The following is a 14,598-nucleotide window of genomic DNA, read 5'->3' as shown; positions in this document are numbered from 1 at the left end:
CCCGCTGACCACAAGGTCGGTCTCCAGACAAACACGTGCTTGTAGTTAGCACCACGGAGCCGAGGCCGGTCCTCAACCTGGTGAACGGATGAATAAAGGAAGCCCGGTTCTGAGTAACAACCATCAGTTAACACGACCTGATATCGGGGGTTAATTTCCAGCGATCTGTAGCAGTGAGTCCAGCGCAAGCTAGCTGTAACGTGACTGTCTCACATTGGGACACGTTTCTGTTCCGGAGTTTTCACCCTAATTTCCTGCTCCATGGCGGATTACCTGATTAGTGGACAGACCGGCTACGTGCCTGAAGACGGTCTGTCCGGACAGCAGCTGTTCGGGTGCGGTGATGGCCTCACATACAAGTATGTAGCATGCAGTCGGCTAATTCTACACAATATACACTGTTATACATCAACATTGTGGACAACTGGCTTCTGTTAGGAGCTGAGACAGAAACCGGTGACGTGAAAAGCTTCAAACTTAAAAAAATAACTTCCAGAGGTTTCACTTGTAAATGAATTATTTAGTTAAAATAACCTACCAGGGAAAGAAAAAAAAACAACGAATCTGTAACTCGATAACACAAGATAGTATTTCTGTCTCTATGGTGACAAAATAAAGTAAATCCGTTTCACCTGAAGCCTTTTTCTTTATTTCTTTTCACACAAATAAATTCATAATGACTTCTAAACGTATAAAACTCACCGTCTGTGACACCTAGAACAGCTTATAAACACTTGAACCTATTTAAGGTGTAAACTATTTATCACTTTCCACTGATGTGCCAGTAATGGACCAGTGGTATCTCCAATACAGGTGGTTACTTGTGCTACTGTAAATCCCACAGCAGTAAAGGCAGGTCAGAATAGTGAGTTACACCACCCTACAGTGACACCGTGCAGTTTTAAGTTACACATTCCAGGTTTATTCCAGAAAGAGCTTCAGGGCTTAGAGACACCTTGTTCCTCTCACACATAGACACTGTGTTCCAGACACACCAAGTTTTTTTAAAACCACATACCCAAATCTCCACACTGTGGTGTCAAAAAGAGAAAGCAACTTTTTTTTTTTTAATCAGTGTCCATTTATACACTTAAATATGGCTACACCCTGTGGTTACGCCATGAAGTTTTGCTCACTGCTCCAGAAACCACACAAATGGGCAAAGTTTCGAAGCATAAACAGACTTGCTCATCCCACATGTGAAAATAAAATTCCTGTGGTCTGTGTTTACTTTGACGTCAAACTGAAAGGTTGGCAGCAAGATGAAGTACCAAAAATTGCCTCTATTTTAACCTCCAGGCTTATTTTTTAACTCCCAGAACTGTTTTTTTTCCTGATTTACTTTAAAATGAATGAGCAATGAGGGTTTAGTTAGGTAACAGTTTTGCATATCATTTTATTTTCTCATTACGACTACACGTTGGAATATCAATTTATTATAACAAACTTACGAATGTAATAAGTCAGTGATCATTTGGTCCCTACTTGTAGTGGCTGACAGGAGCCTTTTGCCATCACTGCAGTTTGTCAACACTAAATAAAATGTAATAAAGTCCATGTATAGAAAGCTACACCACATCAACGTTTCAGTGACTTTCTTTCAATCTGTGTATTATTAGTGTTGTATCGTGTGTAGCATCCACCATGACAAGGTTGCAAAAAAGTAATTATTGTATGCTTTATAAGCCTTACATCTGCCACTACTGTCTGAATTGCTGTTATTGAAAATGAAAGATGAATTAATGAACACATTCAAGTGCACTTTGATGAATAAAGAAGTGACTACAGAAGCTGTATTGCAGTTGTAGTGTATGTGTGTTATTTAAATGAGAGGTGGGGGCATGTTGGCTTGGTGGTTATTTGCCTCACACCTCTGGGCTTACAGATTTGAGTCCTGCCTTCGTTGTGTGTGTGGAACGTATGACATTTATTTTGCTTATTCACTTGATTCACACGATTATTTTTTTTCTTTCTCAGTGACTTCCTGATTCTTCCAGGCTATATTGACTTCACAGCTGACCAAGTGGTGAGTAACTTCTAACTCGGACATTACGGAGCAGGATAGTGGGTATTATAGTTAATCCATGGTACACAAGGGAAATAAACCTCAGTGATGTGCGTTAATGACCGTGTTGTTGTCGCAGTTGAACGTCTGATCCGTTCAGGATACTCATTTGTGTTATTTAAAATGTCCCGCTTTTTAATAAACAGGACAAAGCTGTACTTTCACCATTGTGTCGACTATATTTCACTCACAAATATCGCGGTTACAAATTCACCATCATACCCGCATGCATATCGGTAAAAGTGTCATACAGTGAAATAGGTTGACTGAGTCATTTTATTCATGTGTATTTTTAAATTTTGTTTTTAATCTTGTAGGACTTGACATCAGCCCTGACCAAACAGATCACTCTGAAGACGCCGCTGGTGTCATCTCCCATGGACACGGTGACCGAGTCGGGGATGGCCATTGCTATGGCTGTAAGTGACATGGTCCTGCTTATATCGCCAATTCTATTATTATTTTAAAGACCTGTGGTATGTTAAGATGTAATTGACAAAAGGCGATGATATTCCTGCCTTCACTTAGCATTTTATATCTTTTAAGATGATCTAGTGAGTTGAATTGTTGTTCTGTGACCTTTAGCTCACCGGTGGGATCGGCTTCATCCACCACAACTGCACACCAGAATTCCAGGCCAATGAAGTGAGAAAGGTCAAGGTAAATCTCTCCTCTCCTGTCACCTGCACACTCATAGCTGTGTGTTTGTGCTTCATGCAACTTTTGTCTTCTGGGGCCATGGGTGATAGGACCATGTAATGTAACGTGCATCTGAGGCTAATCCCTGTCAAGCGGTGGTTTCTGATCTTTTGGACGATGTTTGCGATTGCAGAGAAACAGATTGAAAACTTAAGACGCTTTTAAAATAGGCCACTCTTACCCAAAATATTTACATTTAATCTACGGTTATCATCCAATTATGTACCAGAAATGCTCAGAATTTCACCTCTAATGGTTGGTGTAGTTTTGCAATAAATTATTTGGCAGGCCAGTTAAATCAACTCCTAATGAAATTGTCAGTCTCATTTGAAAATTGTGTGCCCTCTGCTGGGAATGACGTGATCCCGACAGTGCTGCACAAGATGATGCACACTGATGTTGAGTGTTGGGCAGGAAATAATATGAAACCAGGGTGAACAATGAGAAGCAGTTGCCATGACAACCATGCTATAAACAGAGGGGAGAGTTCAGTCCTCTCTGGTAGTCCTCTCTTCTGAGTCTAATTTTTAAACTGTTTCATTCTTTGATTTACTGTTTTAAATCTCAGATTTAAAGTAAAGCCATTTCCTGCTGTTTTTTGTCCTTCATCACACACACTCTTCCCTGTTCCTCTTTCTCCCCTTCTGCCCTGTGCATCTCTCAGAGATACGAGCAGGGTTTCATTACAGATCCTGTGGTGATGAGCCCCAAAGAGCTGGTTAGAGACGTCTTTCAGGCGAAAGCACGCCACGGTTTCTGCGGCATTCCCATCACAGACAACGGACAGATGGGCGGACGCCTGGTAGGCATCATCTCATCTCGAGACATCGACTTCCTGAAAGAGGAGGAGCATGATCTTCCACTCAGTGAGGTGGGTGGAGCTTAAGATTCTGTTCAGACTTCTGTACATTGAGTTTTTATCGTATGAGGCTTCACACGGATTGACGCTTTAAACACATATAGGTGATGACCAAGCTGGAGGACCTTGTTGTGGCTCCCGCTGGTGTGACGCTGAAGGAAGCTAATGAGATCCTTCAGAGGAGTAAAAAAGGTAAAATCAGTGTAAAGTTTCTTTTCTGAGAAGAAAATGATTAAATGCATTGCTGTTTTGTGCATTTTAGTCATTCTTATTAATGTTCCTATGTTAAAATTTCCTTTTTTTGTGCAACATTCTGCCAATGATTCTCCAGCATTCTTCAAATGTACAACATTTTAAAAGTGTATTTTAGGTTTTCAGCGTTTTGTAAGAAATCCTAAAAAATCTGTACATTCAACGTGAAAACAAATTGTGAAAAAAGTAACTTATAAATAACTTTTATCTTTACTAATTTTACTAAATTTTACTGACCCAAATAAACATCAATCTAACTTGTATTAATAAAATAAAAAAAATCAGGTGTACATTATATTTGTGCATTTTATTTTAGTACCAATGAAATCCTATGTGAAAATATCTTTAGTTCACCCAATATTATACATAACCTGCGTTTTCTGTGTCTGAGTCTGCACAAAATGCACAATTGAAATCCGTTCTAAAATAAAGTTCTTAAAGTAAGAATGCATTTTAAAAATAACCCACAAGGTCTAAAAATCAGAATAGAGACTTGAATTGCAGTGAATATTGCATGATCTTTATTACCTGCTGAAGGAGCTTGTGTAGTGTACAAACACATGTACTGTAGGAATACAGCAATGTGATGCCCATTCCTTTATAGTGAGTAAAATACGGCAGGTTTTATTGACGTATTAAATTGGGCTTTTTTTCTCTAAAACGTCTGCTTAACACTTCACTGGCACTAATGTTCCCTCAGGTAAACTGCCCATCGTGAACGAGGAGGGCTGTTTGGTGGCCATCATCGCTCGCACAGACCTGAAGAAGAACCGAGATTTCCCTCTGGCCTCCAAAGACTCGCGCAAGCAACTGCTGTGTGGTGCTGCCATAGGAACACACAACGACGACAAATATAGACTCGACCTGCTCGTGCAAGCTGGCGTGGACGTCGTCATACTGGTGAGTGTCCATGTGCACTTTGACTTTCTTTTTTTCTTCTTCTTTTTAAGCCCTAATGCTTATTTTGTCTCTAACAGGATTCTTCCCAAGGAAACTCCATTTTCCAGATTAACATGATCAAGTACATCAAGGAGAAATACCCCAACCTGCAGGTTATAGGAGGCAACGGTAGGTGTCGCCCAAAACAAACACATCTGCACACACACCATTTGACCTATGTCAGGGATTCACTGTTCCTGCTTCACAGAAAGCCATAATTTCCAATCAAGAGAACAAAAACAGGGCAGTTAATGAGTTACTTATCCATCTTACGCAATCAGAAATTGGAAAAGGTTTGGAGACAGTGGGGTGATCCAAACGCATGACTCAAGTTAGGGTCTGTTATTTCTTCTTCTTTTTCTTCTTCTTCTTAGTAGTAGTAGTAGTAGAAGTATTCATAGTATTAGATTTTTTTTTAAAAACTTATTTACAGTAATCTCAATCAGGTACTATTAAGTTATTGCAGTCACAATGTTATAATAAAGTTTTTTTTTTGTTTTAGTTTTTAAATAATACAATGCTTAACAAGAGACTGCTCAGGACAGCAGTAAATAAATACAATTGTTTAATTGTATTTAAAAACTGTGTTTTGTGACGACAAGGGGTGCATGAGAAAAGTGCAAACAACTCAGACCCTGAATTACAGACCTGTGCTTCTATCCAAAAGCAAGGTCATACATTGCATTAGCACAGGATGACCACTAGAGGTCACAAACGTCAATCTCCTGTATAATAGGTTCAAATTAAGGGTCTTAATAAATCAGTATATTGCTAAACAAAAGATGGAATTTTCTTCTCTCTCTCTCTCTCTCAGTGGTAACAGCAGCTCAGGCGAAGAATCTAATCGATGCTGGCCTGGACGCTCTGAGAGTGGGCATGGGCAGTGGCTCCATCTGCATCACACAGGAAGGTGAATCCAGCAATTATACACATTGTTCATTTCTTTTCAGCTTTTCCCAAACCTTGAATCTTCCATCCTCATCTGATTAACCATCTCAAACCCAAAGTCTGTCTGTCTGTAGCTCAGTTATTTTAAACTAGTAATCTAAAAGTGAAATAGTTTAGAATGGGTAAACAAGTGGCTGCATTCAGGGCTTCAGACTGAGCAGCACGTGATCGGGCGCTCTATCCAAAGTCGCTCTGGGGCGAAATTATGCTGCTCTTTGAGTCTGTTACACTGACAAAGCATGGTCTTGACGGCATAAAAATGTCAAATTTAATGCAGTTATCATGTATTTACTCATAGGTGTGACAGTCTTCTGTGTTGCATGTAGATTTTGTTTTTACTTTTTGAAGGACTGTATCAGAAGGACAATGCCCAAGTAAGATTATAAAGTAGAGAAAAGGTAGGCAAAACACAACTCCATTAGTTACTAAGTAAAGGCTGATGTATTTAGCATAGTCCCTTGTTTTGGTTGCCCAGTATAATCATGTGTAGTGAGCTCATGTAGCACATTATGTGGCCCATCACTGCTGCCTACCTCAGGAACAGAAACTGTTACAGCATCAAGGTGTGTCCCAACAGTGACGTACATTTAACCTGAACAAAAGCCTACATACCAAATGAAAAACTTTCTATTATAAAAGTTAATAAGTAGTTTGAATCCAGCTACTGTGAATAAAATGTGTAGCCTGGCACAAAACCTCACAAAGCAGAAGTGATGCTTCTCTCTCTCTGCTAGAAAAAAATTCCCCTGCACTACTGCTAGCAGAGGCAACAGTGCTTTGTTGAGAAGAATTGGAACATGTAGGCAGGTCTTCACTTTCTAGGGCACCTTTATTTGTTCCTGTTTTTGTATCTTCCTTTTTTCCCCCCCAGTTTTCTTTCCTTGTATCACCCTAAGCTTTTTTCCCCCTTATCCTATAATTGCACTTCTCTCCCTCCACCAATCATCCATCTGTCCTTTGTCCGTCTTTTCCGTTTTTTTTTTTTTTGTTTGTTTTTTTTAACTCTATGTTCCTCAGTTCTTCTTTCTTGATTTCAACCCCGCTCTCTGTGTTTAATCTCTCTTTAGCTCCTCTTACTATTCCTCCTGATATAAAGCTCCACAGCCCCAAAGCCCCAGCCACTGTAACGGGATACTGCAGTAAGTCCGTCCCCCTGACACAGGGCTCCTATTGGCTCAGTGCTCCCCTTCTTCACCCGCCTACCTTTCACAGCCCGCTGCACTGATTGGCTAACGGCTCTGCATCGGTAGTAGTAGTAGTTGTTGCTGTGTTTGGGTGTTTTGGGGTTTTGGATGCTTGTACTACTGCAGGTGTGTCAGGCTCCAGTCCCGTTGATATTCCTACAGAGGATATATATAATATCCCATCTGATTCGACGCATGGAGGTTTCAGTAAATAGTCGGTTAATTGAATCGGGTGTGTGCGGTGGTTCTAAAGGACTGGAATGTGAAACCCCTGCTGTAATCTGACTAACCTGTCAGTCACAGGCTTTGGCAAACTCTCTGACTCCACCAAATGAACAAAGACTTCAATTCAGGAAAAAAAATATATAAAGTAATAAAGAATGCAGTTTGCAGAGATCAGAGCCTTACAAGCATATCTAACACTGATCTAACAGGGCTGTTTCACATTATAACTCATTGTATAATTTTTCACTTCACTATCCCTTATGAGTGTATGTTTTTCCTTTAAAATCCAGGCTGGTTTAAACAGCCCGCTCTAATTTTTTATTTATTTATTGAATTTTTTTGAGTAGACGTTGCACAGAGACTTTTACTGCATGCTGTGCATCTGTGCTTTTAAATCTGAAAAGCACGTAAATTCAGTACGATAAAATCTGGTGAAATTTGAGCAGTACGAGATACAGCATGATTCAGTATAATTTCAGCTAGGTTAAATTTGTTTTTCTTTCATTTTTATAAACAAATTCAACATATTTGAAGTGAACTTTTTCCATATTAGAAACAAAATAAGCAGGCAACACTAGTCCAGTGAACACCGCTCATTCGGCATTCTCCTTTTGTCCACAAGAGGGCGCACAGTGTAGTTGATCATCCAAAACTTGTTTTCAAAGGCATGTTAACTACTGTGCGAACAGCAACATAAAGCAGCATGCACGTGTTGAACAATCTTCATCAATTTCTATACATGAGTACATACATAGCCTGGTTTAGTTTTTACCCTAAACTTTTTGTTTAAGTTTTTGTTGGTTTGTTTATAAACAAGTGGACAATATAATCCAATCCGTCTCCAAATGACTGAAGCTGTGAACTTCTTCAGTACAAGAGTCTTTCAGTCATTTACTCCCTATTGATTAGATAACCATCAGAAAAGAAATGATTGTACATTGTCATTACAGTATGTAGCTGCATTATATGTGTGTCTGAAAAGTCAGGAACCAGTGAGAGTAAAACTAAATGTACTTTGTTTTGTATTTAATATTACAGCACACGTTCACACTTACACACTACACCTTTTCTGTTCTGCTCAGTATCAGTATCATGTTCTGGTTGTTTCTAGACTTTTCAGACACCCTGTAGTTTATATACAAGCGCACACTCTGTCAAATTCTTTAAGATGTCTACTCACGACCTTTTCCAGACAATGCTTTTTCCCCTCCGAGTCCACTTTCTTTCTTTCTATTTTTTTTATTTTATTTTTTTTTAATTTTTTTAGAAATACTGGCCATGAGACTGCTAAAGTACCAATTCATCCTCAATTCCCTTCTGTCTATGCACACTTCACACCACACTTCACACCCCAAGTTCTGGCTTTTATAACCTCATATAACCCACACCCTTCACCCAAATCAGTCTTCACATATGGAATTAATCATTACTGAATGATTAATTTATCAGAACTAAAGACAGTGCAGGCTGTGAAAGAGGTCAACAAGATATGTTTTCCTCTGAGCATGTAGGTCTGACATTGTGGTGTTGAGAGTTTATGGGAGTGAAGGTACTAAATACTAGATTTTTCTCTGTCAGTGCTGGCGTGTGGCAGGCCGCAGGCTACAGCCGTGTATAAGGTGTCGGAGTACGCGAGGCGCTTCGGCGTGCCAGTCATTGCCGACGGTGGCATTCAGAACGTGGGCCATGTCGCCAAGGCCCTGGCTTTAGGAGCATCCACAGGTGAGGTCCTTTATTTATTGTCAGCTATATGGTGCACTGTTGAAGTAGGAATGGTGTCGTAACACTGAAATCTGATTAATTAGTGATGTGATCAGCTTTGGTTTTGCAGTTGAACCTTATAACATCAACAGTAAAGCTGATGAATTTGTTTACTGCTTTGTGTTTCATTACTATTGGTTTTATTTATTTATTTATTTTTGTCTCTCTCTTAGTGATGATGGGCTCATTGCTGGCAGCCACCAGCGAAGCTCCAGGTGAGTATTTCTTCTCTGATGGCATCAGACTGAAGAAGTACAGAGGAATGGGCTCACTTGATGCCATGGACAAGAACCTGGGCTCCCAGACCAGATACTTCAGGTAATTCCCCCACATTTGCATGAAAAATCTCTCTATGTTGCATACACACTCTAATTTAAGCATGATTTTACTCACTTTGCTTCTCAGGCCCTTGTAGCCTTGTGCAATCTAACATCAAACTAACTTCTAGTATCTTAAATGTTAAACAAGCCAAATGTCTAGTGATGTCACATGATCATGTGACCAGCTGATTTGATTTATACATTAGCTCCTCCCCTTTCTCTCCCAGTGACGTCCTTTAGTACGTGACCCAACTCTAACTCCTGTGTATAAATGTGTTATCGATGCTCATCCTCACTGTGTGTCTGTCTGTCTTTCAGCGAGTGCGATAAGATTAAAGTAGCTCAGGGTGTGTCAGGCGCCGTACAGGACAAAGGCTCCGTCCATAAGTTTGTCCCCTACCTCCATGCTGGAATCCAGCACTCCTGCCAGGACATAGGAGCTAAGAGTCTTACACAACTTAGGTACACATGACAGCCGACCCCAAGTTGAAATATAAAACAGTGTTGCACAAACATACACAAGCAGAGACTCACATGAAGTGTGTGTATATGCAGGTCTACCAGCCTGGGCATTGTGTGTTTACTGTTTCTCTTTGTCTGTGTTTTGTGTTTCAGAGCGATGATGTATTCTGGCGATCTGAAATTTGAGAAAAGAACCGTATCTGCTCAAGTGGAGGGAGGAGTGCATGGGCTGCACAGGTATACACACATACATACATGAATCTGAACCGCCACGCATTCTGAAAGGATCGTCGTGTATAATGCACTGAAATGTCAATCTGAACTATAGGTTCGTGTGCGTAATAATATAAAGTGTACAGTCAGGAACTGCTTGCTGGAAAACTGAGCTGTATGGTGGATTTTCAGGTGATTCTGCAGTGATGTGCAGTAAAACAGAAAAAAGAACATTTTTCAATTTAATGTATTTGCTGATTGTCCAACATTTTACCAGCGAGGAAAAACCACAAGCTGAGAGCATGTAAGATTTAAATATGGGGCGGGGCTTCCAGATGTCGGTCAATATTAGAAAGTTCAAAATACCTGCAACCTGCTGTTATCCCAAGGATTAAGACTGCACTTTTCATTGGTTTATAAGTTACTACTAGTAATAGTTATAGAAAATGTGTAATGTTTGGCAGTTCTGGTGTATATGATGTATAATAGCACTGGTGGCTCAAGTCGTTAAGGCTCTGGGTTGTTGACTGACTTTGCTTGCTCCAGGGGCATTGTATCATAGCTGCCCCTGCTCTCCGACCCCAACCTCCTCAGTTGGGATTTGCAAAGAAAAGAATTGCACTGTGCTGTAATGTTTATGTGGCAATAATAAAGGCTTCTGTGCCCCAAATTCATTCATTTGTTAATTGAATAGGAGTAAATGTGACTGATCTCATGGCAGTGTGAATAATGTCAAGATGATCAAATTCAGGTGCAGGAACCATTGTTTGTTGCTGACATTTTATTACAAGCAAGGACTAAGAAGAGGAAAATTTTAAATGAGTACTAAGAATAATGCCAAAAAAGTGTGATTTATAGCGGCGTTGTACCTTAAATTCTGAACGAGACGCGATCCGGGTTTAATACAGGAAGATGAATAAATGTAAACTATTCTAAATAACCTGAAATATTGAACTGTGCTATTACTTTTCTTATGTTGCTATCTTTGCTATTACAGATGTTCTTGTTTGTATTATACACATTGTATTTTTCTGTCTTTCAGCTACGAGAAACGGCTGTTTTAACGAAGACGCCGAACATCAAGAACATACAACACAATACATTACCACACAGTCGTACTCCATCGTTCTGTTGTGTAACTACTAAATCTGATGAGTGCACAGATGGCCACCTTACATTGATGTATCCAATGTCACATCCTACACTTCCTTTTTTTTTTTTTCCCTTCCAGATCTTTGTTGAGCAAACCAACGGAGTGTGTCAATGTGTTCAAATTTACGCACATACTTTTCTGTTTTTGAAACAAAAGAATTAGAATTTCGCTGTTATGTTCAGAGGCATTCATTAATTGCAAATACATTTTTCCAGTAAAATAATTTGTCTCGTTTCTTTTTTCTTTTTTTTTTTTTGCCGTTCTGAATTCCACCTCTTCCAAACACACACAAACAGCACACATGTGAAACTCTTCGTCTGAGAAGATTTTTGCAGTCAGTGTTCACAAAAGAGGAAGTAATGCAGTGGTTGCCTTTTTTTTTTTTTTTTTTTTTTTGCACTGCAGTAAATGTTGAGACGGAACTCGACTGACTTCCAGACATTTCAAACAAGCGTTTATTTTATTTAGTTATTTATTTATTAATAGCGGAAAAGTTGCAGAATCCGTTCATAAGTGGAAAAGATAAATACGCTAGTATTAACACTAGTGTATGAGAAATATAGAGTAGGTCGTGCATATTTAGATGGTGAACATTTAATATGTATAAAGAGTGTCAGATTTCCACAGCAGGACGCTCTTCCTCATTTAGCCTGCGGGTCCTCTGGGGAACTGCACCTCCAAAACCACCGGACTTTCCAGACATGGCCTTTTGTACATACACACCCGGAGGAGGGCAGAGACATGGGTACACACACCTGGACAGGTTCGGTTCAAGACACCAGGTGTCTCATTGAAAGAAACCTAATATTTAACTGATTTTTATATATATATATACAAATATATAATTGTGAAGTCTGTTCACATCACGATCACCCAACACCTCCACCACCATCAATCCCCACCCACCCCACCTTCGTTTAGACAGATAATTGATGAATCGTGGAATTTTTTCAGTCCTGGGTACCATGATAAGAAGAAATGGAACTATAAACATATTAATACTTGAACAGGATAAATCTTTGATTTCAAATCATTAAAAAAAACTGCAATCATTAGCAAATCACTGTAGTACTATATGATTAAAGCATTTCATGGTGTGTGGACATTGATCATGGTGTCAATGGTGTTTTATTCCTTACTTCCATCACCACTCTTTGGTCACAAGGTGTTAATGGACTTTCTAGAACAGCAGCTTTATCAATAGTCCAGACTGTAATTTAAATCATAGGTTTACATCAATGTGATCGGTTCTAATACCTGATCGTTTCCATAGTAACATCTCGTACACACTGACTTCTTTTAGTGGATCTATAAAATCTAAGCCTGGTAATGAATATGGATTCTTGTTTAACTATGTTTTACTTGATATAGTCTAATAGGTTTTCTATATGGAGTTGTTTATTTCATAAGAATAAGGAGTCTGTGGTTTCAGCACGGATTTACAGCGCATTCACACACAATATTCCCCTTGCACCGAATGATCGAATGCAGTTGGAACAACTAAGATGGCTAATGTTTTGTTTTTCTTCTGTTTGGATCCTATATAATCGTATATAATATATAATCGTTTATATCGTAGCTAAGACAGAAGCCTGGGAAAGTTAAGTAGTCTGTAAAAATACAGTATGTTTGTATGTACAGTAATTCAGCAATTTCTCTAAAACTAAAAAGTCGAACTCTTATTCTGTTAAAGACATCTATACATTACACAGAAGTAATATTTCACCAGCAGTATAAGCACACAAAGGCAGAGAAAACATGACATATTATTTGTTTCAACAATTTCATTGCTATTCCGAGATATTCGATCACTGATGAGATCTGTACAGAAGTTACACAGATAGAGTTTCATTTATTTCACTTATGTCGATTTCTATCAGTTAAATTATAGGCACAGATTATCTGACTCTGATACAACAAATGTCGACAGGTTTAACTCTTCTTGAGCTCCAGTTTTAATTTCAATTGCCCAATACTTGTAAAAAAAAAAAAAAAGCTGAAAGTCTGTACTTTTTATAATTTCCATGCCTTTAAATTCCTGCGTTTTGGAACGAATCCACATTTAAATTAAGTAAATACTGAATCAACAGAATCAGTCTCTAGTGCACAGGCTTTTTCGTTCCGGTGCTTGGAAAATCCCCTCTTCTGTAAAAGTTTAGTGTTTTCCCTGCTCCCAGTAGAATTAATTCAATTTATATTAACACACACATTCACAAACCTCAACATTCACAAACACATTCATAACCTATCGTATATATAGTAATGTTACTTTAATATTAATATGAATGGAAGGAGTCTGCAGTTTCAGCACTTTGTACATTTTCCATCACAGGAAAGGTTAATGAATGAATTAAATTAACAGCCCTTTCGGAGTTGAGCTGAGTGTGTTTGAGCAGAGGGTTTAGCTCAGTGGTTAAGGTGTTCGACTACTGATCGGAAGGTCATTAGTTCGAATCCTAGGTCCACCAAGTTGCCACTGCAGGGCCCCTGAGCAAGGCCCTCAATTGCTCAGGTGTATAAACTGAAAGGAAAATGTAAGTCACTCTGGATAAGAGTGTGCTAAATTCTAAATGACTGTAAATGACTTAGAGCCTGCAGAATATGCAGAACATGAGTTGAGGTCCAGCGTAAACAACCTTCAGAGTAAAAAAATAAAATGTTCTTAGAGACTGAGGGCTAACGGTGTGTTTGTTATGTGGATTTAAACACCACAACAGTTTTCCAAATAATGCTCACATCACATCACACACAAACAGACTCAGGAACAGTTTCTACTCCAGAGCCATTAGAGAACTTAGCACAAAAAAAAACTCCATTACTGAATCTTTCGAACAATTTGCACTACACACACTAACGTCGACACAATCCACAGACTCCTACCTCGTATTTATTTCTTCGAAACCGCAAATCTGTACAGAAAATGCACAATACCTCAATATTATGTAAACAGAACTTTTATTGTTGTAAAGATAAAAAATAAGAGTATAAATTGATAATATACTGTTCAGTACCTCAACTAAATAGTATTTTAGTCAGACCATTTACATTAATGTTTATATTGTGTATTTATGTTTATACTTATTTTATTTAAAGAGTATGGCGGTCTTTAAGAACTGACACTTAATTTGGTTGTACCCTGTGCAATAACAATAAAGAATCCATCCATCCATCCATCCAGTTTTCATGAGTTTGTTCAAACATAAATGTATATGTCCCTGGATGCAGAGAATGGAGTTATGGGTAAGTATATCTAGGTAAGGAGCAACCGCTACGTGTTATAGGAAACTGTATATTTGGTATTGTTTTTTTGTTGAGGCCCAAATAAATCATCAACCCTAAAACTGAACAAAGTGGGCTGTGTAAGTCGTGTCATCTTTACTAACACTCTCATTTTTTCTAAGATTAAATACAAATGATTAAAACAGCTTGCTGTAAAATATATCAGTGTAAGGTGTTATGGGGAAACTAATCAATGACACGGTGGTGTGATGTCCTGATAAACAAAAGGGAAGTTATTG

At 38.8% G+C, this 14,598-nt stretch overlaps 1 protein-coding gene across 3 annotated transcripts; it reads left to right on the top strand.

Annotated features, from left to right (window-relative positions):
* impdh2 (IMP (inosine 5'-monophosphate) dehydrogenase 2) lies at positions 1-11,303 on the top strand. Of its 3 annotated transcripts, XM_047799876.1 has the most exons (15): positions 4-359; positions 1,978-2,026; positions 2,383-2,484; positions 2,651-2,725; positions 3,429-3,635; positions 3,728-3,815; positions 4,576-4,775; positions 4,853-4,943; positions 5,629-5,724; positions 6,830-6,901; positions 8,750-8,893; positions 9,106-9,250; positions 9,571-9,714; positions 9,868-9,951; positions 10,970-11,303. In XM_047799876.1, exons 1-15 carry the CDS (start codon positions 262-264, stop codon positions 10,989-10,991), a joined length of 1,617 nt encoding a protein of 538 aa, XP_047655832.1. In that variant the 5' UTR covers positions 4-261; the 3' UTR covers positions 10,992-11,303. The 3 variants fall into 3 exon arrangements, with proteins under 3 accessions (XP_047655833.1, XP_047655832.1, XP_026989831.1); XM_047799877.1 differs by lacking the exon at positions 9,571-9,714 and having other exon boundaries at positions 1-359; XM_027134030.2 differs by lacking the exon at positions 6,830-6,901 and having other exon boundaries at positions 7-359.
* The last annotated feature ends 3,295 nt before the right edge of the window (positions 11,304-14,598 follow it).

Source organism: Tachysurus fulvidraco, chromosome 14 (assembly GCF_022655615.1).
Source record: "Tachysurus fulvidraco isolate hzauxx_2018 chromosome 14, HZAU_PFXX_2.0, whole genome shotgun sequence".
NCBI lineage: Eukaryota > Metazoa > Chordata > Actinopteri > Siluriformes > Bagridae > Tachysurus > Tachysurus fulvidraco.
The sequence above is the reverse complement of the archived record's forward strand: the minus strand, read 5'-3'. Positions and strand labels throughout refer to the sequence as shown.

What these genes read in the sequence shown, in the direction of transcription:
- impdh2 (XM_047799876.1), top strand. Translation starts at nt 262, where the DNA reads ATGGCGGATTACCTGATTAGTGGACAGACCGGCTACGTGCCTGAAGAC. An exon ending in CACTGTAACGGGATACTGCA is followed by an intron (nt 6,902 to 8,749) that starts GTAAGTCCGTCC and finishes TTTCTCTGTCAG; the next exon opens with TGCTGGCGTGTGGCAGGCCG. An exon ending in GGCTTTAGGAGCATCCACAG is followed by an intron (nt 8,894 to 9,105) that starts GTGAGGTCCTTT and finishes TCTCTCTCTTAG; the next exon opens with TGATGATGGGCTCATTGCTG.